At 45.9% G+C, this 7,058-nt stretch overlaps 1 protein-coding gene across 1 annotated transcript; it reads right to left on the bottom strand.

Annotated features, from left to right (window-relative positions):
* Positions 1-5,022: 5,022 nt before the first annotated feature.
* LOC135379789 (uncharacterized) lies at positions 5,023-6,138 on the bottom strand. The gene has a single exon (XM_064612479.1). It carries the CDS (start codon positions 6,136-6,138, stop codon positions 5,023-5,025), a length of 1,116 nt encoding a protein of 371 aa, XP_064468549.1.
* Positions 6,139-7,058: the final 920 nt, after the last annotated feature.

The following is a 7,058-nucleotide window of genomic DNA, read 5'->3' as shown; positions in this document are numbered from 1 at the left end:
TTTGTGTCTCCTGAAGCTCAAGGCTTTTCTTTCAAGCTAAAACGTATGCATGTTGTTCTGCATCATTTCTGTGAGCAGGACTGTTAAAAATTGCTTGACGACACTGCAGCTTTACACTAGTGTGATCAGTGCACTCTTGTTGTGTAGTCTCGTATCCTGTAGAGGTAAATCTTAAGAATGGGAAAACGCATTCTTATGGAATCATGCTACATGATTTATAATATACTCCCACATGCACATTGCTATCATGCTTCTATTTATCGCGAATGCCACAATGCCTCTAATTTGGTGTTGTGCCTGTCTTCAACGTGTTCTGAATAGCTGAGTTCAAAAATAGTGAACGAAATCAATACCCACTTCTAATATGCATATGTGTAATACCTTACTGTACATTCAACTATGTTACAACTTGTTCCCCTTACACCAGCTCAGGTGCATGCTAAGGGTCCACAGTTTTTCCCGTACGACATGCCCTGTACAATAACTACGCAGAATGGGCACTCCCATTTCACACCAGCTCTCCTCTGCCTTGACTCGCGCTCCACTCCTGAAGCAGTGAGTGGAGGGTATACAGAATATTGGAATACTACGGTAACAAAGTTCAGATGTAGCTAAGAATGTGTCATCAGCGTCATGACAAATGGTTTTAACATCTGTGTTAAAACCATTCCATCATGTTCCTATTCCATCATGTTCCATTTCCTATTCCATCATGTTCCTATTTCGTGAAATTTCATCAGAGCAAGAGACAGTCACACGTAACGATGAATCATTGTGGGCTGAACAGAACAATCAATTTAGTGCTTAGTGATTTCTACAATAATCTGATATGCTGAAATGCAGAAATAAAAGAGGTCAGAGTTAAGCACAGCAACGCACCGCACTGACAGGGGGTCACGACACTTCCACGCTCACAAGCAAGGACGCCCTGGGTAACATGACGGAAACAGAGCTAAACAAACAAACAAAATACACAGACACACACACAGGATGACGACGCAAACAAGGCAGCACCCTGAGTACGTCTTCCGTATCAGTCGCGCTCCAAAGAAACACAGCCAGCAAAGATGATGATGGTGATTGGGATTTTTTTGGCGCAGCGACAACGAAGGTCATAATGCGCCAAGCTTGGTGAAAGTTAAAATTGTAGTGATTTATTTAAAACCACAAGGTAGCATAGATAAAAGAACAAACGGGATTAAAAATTTACAACTTGTTAAGCATACCGACGTCTCTAAAAAACTTAAAAACGTTCTCAAATTGAACAAGAGGTTCATCACCCAGTAAAAGAGCTGGATGAAAAGGAATACAGTTCTTATAGAAGTGTTGAAAGTAGCGTTGACGATGAAAATTGTACAAAGGGCATTCTATGAGAATGTGTATAATGGAAAGTTGTGTGTCGCAGTTCATACAATGTGGTGGCTCCTCTCCCTCAAGTAGGAACCCATGTGTAACATATGTGTGTCCTATCCTTAGCCGGCAACGTGTTCTCTCTTGAAGCCGGTTTTCAAGAGGATAAGTAGACCTCCCAATTTTACCTTTGATGAGACGGAGTTTATTATTGGTTTGAGTTTCCCGAAACTGCTGCCACTTCACCTTCATTTTGTATTTTAACACGCGAACTAAATCCTCAAACGGCACATCAAAAGGGGTAACATCATCGGACTGCAGGATAGCAGCTGCAGCCCGGTCAGCACATTCATTTCCTGCAATGCCCACATGGCTGGGCACCCAGCAAATGGTTAGCTTGTACCCTTTGCTAGTGATCAATGATGCTAAATGTCTCGCACGTTGAATAAGGAAGTTTTTTGTTTTATGGAAGCTACATATCGCATGCAAGGCACTAAGAGAGTCAGTGTAGATGACTGATGATGTGATATGATTCTGTAAGATAAAGTTAAGCGCCAAAATTATAGCATAAACTTCAGCGCTGAATAACGACATCACCAGATTTAGGCGATGTGCCCTTGTCGATGTTGTCGTTACCATTGCGCACGATACGCCTGTGCTTGTTTTTGATCCGTCTGTGTAAAGGTCCACATGATCACCAAAACTGTTCCTGAGGTGTTTAAATTCTTGTTGCAGTACAACTGAGGAGGTATCGGTTTTCCTGTATTTGGTTAATGAGCAGTTTGACTGTGTTGGTGCTCACCATGGAGGAAGATCTTTGCCAGATTCGGATACCAAGGAATTGTATTCAGTGAAATTATAACATTGAACCTGGTGTGCAATACGCATGGACAAGGGACATGTAGCAGAGGGTCTGTTAAGAAACAGCTGTCTAAGACGTGTACTTTTGACACATGGAAGCGCCGCATGTTGAGGGTAACTTTTCGTCCTCAACGCATAACTGATAGCGAGATAAGTACGTCGCCTCTAGAGGGACATCTCACCACTTTCAACATATAGGCTTTGTACTGGTGAGGTCCGGAAAGCTCCGAGGACTAGTCGTAGCCCTTGGTGGTGTATGGGGTCCAGGCGTTTCAATGTGGAGGGGCGTGCCGATCGGTAGACGATGCTTCCATAGACTAGCCTTGATCGGACAACAGAGGTGAAAATACGGTGAAGAGTCTGTTGATCTGCTCCCCAAGACCTGTGCGAGAGGACTTTTAACAGATCCAAATATTTTGTACATTTCACTTTCAGGTTACTTATATGTGGCAAGAAAGTGAGTTTCCTATCAAAAATCAGGCCCAAGAATTTGTGTTCCGGCCTGACTGCAAGAGATATCCCGTTCATGTGAAGAGATGGATCAGGAAGCACCCCTCTCCGCCTTGAAAAAGGCACCCACACAGTTTTGTCTCCTGAAAACTTGAAGCCGTTCTCAGTGGACCATTTACTCAGTTTGTTAATGGCAAGTTGCAACTGTCTTTCGCATGTGGCTAAGTTAGATGATGAACATGAAATCTGTAAATCGTCGACATAGAGTGAGTAACGTAGTAACGTGAGTAACATAGTCGCGGGTAACGCTTTGGCAACAGAGTTCATTTTGAGAAGAAACAGGGTGACACTCAGCACACATCCCTGCGGTACGCCATTCTCTTGTACAAACGGGCGGGAAAGAGTTGTACCGAGTCGCACCCTAAACGTTCTTCCAGTGAGGAAGTCTGAAATGCACTGGAAAAGGCGCCCGCGTATTCCGCACGATTTGAGATAAAGCAATATTCCGTATCGCCAAGTTGTGTCTTATGCCTTTTCTAGGTAAAAAAAGATTGATACACAGTGTTGTTTTTTAACGAAGGCTTCGCAAATAGTAGTTTCCAGATGAACAAGATGATCAGTGGTAGAACAGCCAGCCCGGAATCCACACTGGTATCTGTCAAGCAGGTTATGTTGTTCTAGGTAATACACGAGGCGGCTGTTCACCATTCGTTCGAATGTCTTTCCTAAGCAACTCGTGAGTGCTACAGGCCTGTAGCTTGTTGGGTTTGAAGCTTCTTTCCCTGGCTTCAAAAGCGGTATGATTGTTGCAGTCTTCCAATTGGAAGGAAGGTGCCCCTCTTGCCAAATTAAATTGAAGAAATATAGTAGTGCTTCTTGGGAAGTTTTAGACAAATGCTGGAGCATGGAATATGTTATACGATCTGGTCCAGGTGATGTTTGCTTTGTTATTGAGAGAGCTTTCAATAGTTCAATCATTGTGAAAGGCATTTTGTAGAGGCACCTGTCACCTCCACTGCTTTGAATTGTTGCTTTTTCAGCACTTTGCTTAATTTTTATGAAGTCTCTACTGTAATGTGACGAACTGGAGACGTTTTGGAAGTGCTCGCCAAGGACAGCGGCCTGTTCACTCATGTTTTTGCAAGGTACTCCATTAACTTGTAAGGGTGGTATTGTGAATCCTGTGTAATCGCCCTTAATTTTTCTAACTCTGTCCCAAACCACTTTAGAAGAAGTGTTGCTGTTCAAAGATGACAAGAAGCTCTTCCATGATGCACGTTTAGCTTCTTTTCTTGTCCACTTAGCTTTCGCTCGAGCTCTCTTAAATTGGATCAGGTTGTCTGGAGTCGGGTACCTACGAAAGATACCCCACGCTCGATTTTGATCTTTCCGCGTTTTCCCGCATTCATCTGTCCACCAAGGTTTGGGACGCTTGGGGAGACGGCCAGATGTCTGCGGGATAGATCGCTCAGCAGCATTTATAATTATCCCGGTGACAAAACGGTTTGCATCTTCAACAGACCTACCAGCTAAGGATGATGCCACAAGACTGGCTTCCTTTTGGAACAACTTCAAGTCAGCCTTGGACAGTTTCCATCGTGGTGGTCGTGTAAGAAAAGTGTTTGTGGAACCACGAATTGTCAGGACTACGGGGAAGTGGTCACTCCCACGAGGGTTCTGTTCAACGGTCCAGTCAATACAATTATAAATGGAAGGACTACAAAGAGATATGTCAAAGGATGAAAAACTTTGTGTTGAAGAGTTTATATATGTATGTAATCCTGTGTTTAGTAGACATACTGGTCGTGAAAGGAATGACTTTTCTACCATTTTCCCCCGGCTATCTACCTTTGAACTGCCCCACAAGGGTTTGTGGGTATTCAGGTCACCTAGAATTAGGTATGGCTGAGGAAGTTGGTCACAGAGCTGTTCCAAATCTCTCTGTTGTATTACCACTGAAGGGGGCAGGACAGTGAACATATCCTAATGACCCTGTGCAGGCATACCTGGACAGCTACTGCTTCCAAATGTGTCACGAGTGAGATCTGTTTTTCAGGTGTGGATAGTGGAAGGACCACAGCCACACCTCCAGATGTACGTGTGGTGTTAATACGATCCTTTCTGAAAACATTGTGTCTGCGAAATGGATTTACACTTTGTTCATTCAGATATGTCTCTTGTAAGCAAAAACAGACTGCATTGTATTTTTCAAAAAGGTCGTGAATGTCATTTATATTTGAAAAGAGGCCTCGACAATTCCACTGGAGGATTACGTGTCCCATAAAGAAAGTAGTGATAAATAGGAACAAAGAGAGACTGTACATTATATGGGAGGTGTAACCCTTGGGGGCTTATGTTTCCCTAGGGACGTACTACCCCTGCCTCGGCCTCCTTTTTTCGTTCTTTGTTCCTTCCATGGGGAAGGATTGGGGGAAGGCTTGACGATGATTTCTGCGACATGCAGTCATCATCGTCAACATCCATCGTGTGTGTGGCAGCCTGGGATGAGCCCCCTGTGAGCCCGTCCCAAGCTGACAGCTCGCCATCAACCTCCGTAGAGGTTGTGGCCACTACTTCCCGGCTGCCCACCTGAGCAGCTGGTGCCAGCGGAAGCAAGCTCTCCGCATGCTTTTCTTGTGTGGGGGGAGTGTGGGGTGGAGACCCAGAAGTCTGCGTCTCCACAGATTTCCGCAGTGGTGCCACTCCCCGGCTCACCACTTCGGAGAACGTGCCTTTTCTGACAAATTCTACCTGTGTCTTTGCGTCTCTGTATGAGATATTCTGTGTTACTTTCATTTTGAGTATTTCTTTCTCTTCCTGCCAACGGGGGCAGGACCTGGAATAGACTGGGTGGCTCCCTTTACAGTTTGCACAGGACTCTGCAGAGTGGTCCATGCCAGCACATTTTGGACAGATCGCCTGTCCTCGACAGACCTGCGAACCATGTCCAAAACGCTGGCACTTGAAACAGCGTCGCGGATTCGGGATATACGGACGTACATGGCAGTTAAGATAGCCTGCTTTGATGGTCTCAGGAAGCCTGTGCAATTGAAAGGAAAGGACAATGTGCCTCGTCGGGATGTCTTTACCATCCCGACGCATCACAATTCTCCTTGCCGTCACAACGCCTTGGTCCTTAAGCCCTTCCTCGATCTCAGTGTCTGAGCAGTCAAGGAGTTGAGACTCTGAGATGACGCCCTTCACGATGTTAAGTGTTCGGTGTCTGGTCACAGTGACTGATATATCAGAAATTTTATTAAGTGAAAGGAGAGCGGAGTTTTGTTGCCTTGTGGTCACTTCAATTTGCAGATCTCCTGTGGTCAGCTTTCGAGCATTATAATGTTTCCCTATTGTCTTTTCTAACTCTCTCGCAATAGTGAATGGTGATACCTTAGCCAAGGGTTTGGTCTCGTCTTCGGAGTGGACTATGAGGAACCTCGCAAACCAAGGTTCAGGAGTCAACTCGAGGACTTGCATAGCTGGTGCATCGGTGCAGCGCCTCTTTTGGCGCCGATCATGTTATTTTTAAATGAGCGGAATCCATAAAAAAAAGACGGGTTCAGTGCAAGAGGTGTGTCGCCCACCATCGAGCCCAACGAGGGAAATTGTCCCACACGCTAACACCTGCCTCTGCACTATACCCAAGTGCAGCTTCTGGAGAGTGAAAGACTGCCCAAGGTTGACCCTTGCCGCCAAAGAAGGTGAAAAGAGGAAAGGGAGAGAAGGAAGGAGACCAAGGAAGAGAAAGTAATGAAAAGGGTGATGGCGACTAGCTGAATAATCCTGGCCGGGCCTTCCAGGACCACCCGACTATGGGAAGCTGGGGCCAAAGCGGTGTGTTGCTTTCCCGGAGGGGCCTCTAAGGGTCCTAATGATCCTCCGGGGCCACTCAACCGTCAGGATCCCCTTTTCCCCAGACACGGGAGAGCCACGCACAGCTAGACGTGGGGGTCTCCCTCCCGCGGCGACCCAACCGTAATTGCGGGAGGAGGCTACTGCGGCTGCTGCCGGGCGATGGGGGCGCCACTTTTCCGACGCCGGGGCCAGCAAAGAGATACTCTAACGCGTTGCAGGTTTGTGACACGTTGAAAGTATCACGTCGATTTCTTAAAACGATAACACCGTAAAAGTTGTGCGTGTGGGAGTCCCATGCATAAGGCCATCCTTGCATCAACTTTCTTTCTGTTTACATAGCCCGCAGTGATCAAACACTTGAACACACGTTGCGCTCATGACACCAGGCTCGAAAGCGTATAAAGGACGCTGCTGGAATGCCCCCGCAATCGAAAGGCAATCTTGATCGTTGCAGTTCACCACACATATCGCACAACAGACCATAAATAAGCGATGGTCCATGCGGATGAAATTATTACACGCAACCACAATCGACGACCAAA

Source organism: Ornithodoros turicata, chromosome 1, assembly GCF_037126465.1.
Source record: "Ornithodoros turicata isolate Travis chromosome 1, ASM3712646v1, whole genome shotgun sequence".
NCBI classification, from domain to species: domain Eukaryota; kingdom Metazoa; phylum Arthropoda; class Arachnida; order Ixodida; family Argasidae; genus Ornithodoros; species Ornithodoros turicata.
Note: the sequence above shows the minus strand (reverse complement) of the source record. Positions and strands in the feature narration are given on the sequence as shown.

Excerpts from the sequence above, each read along its gene's own strand:
- LOC135379789 (XM_064612479.1), bottom strand. The coding sequence starts at position 6,138 with ATGCAAGTCCTCGAGTTGACTCCTGAACCTTGGTTTGCGAGGTTCCTC.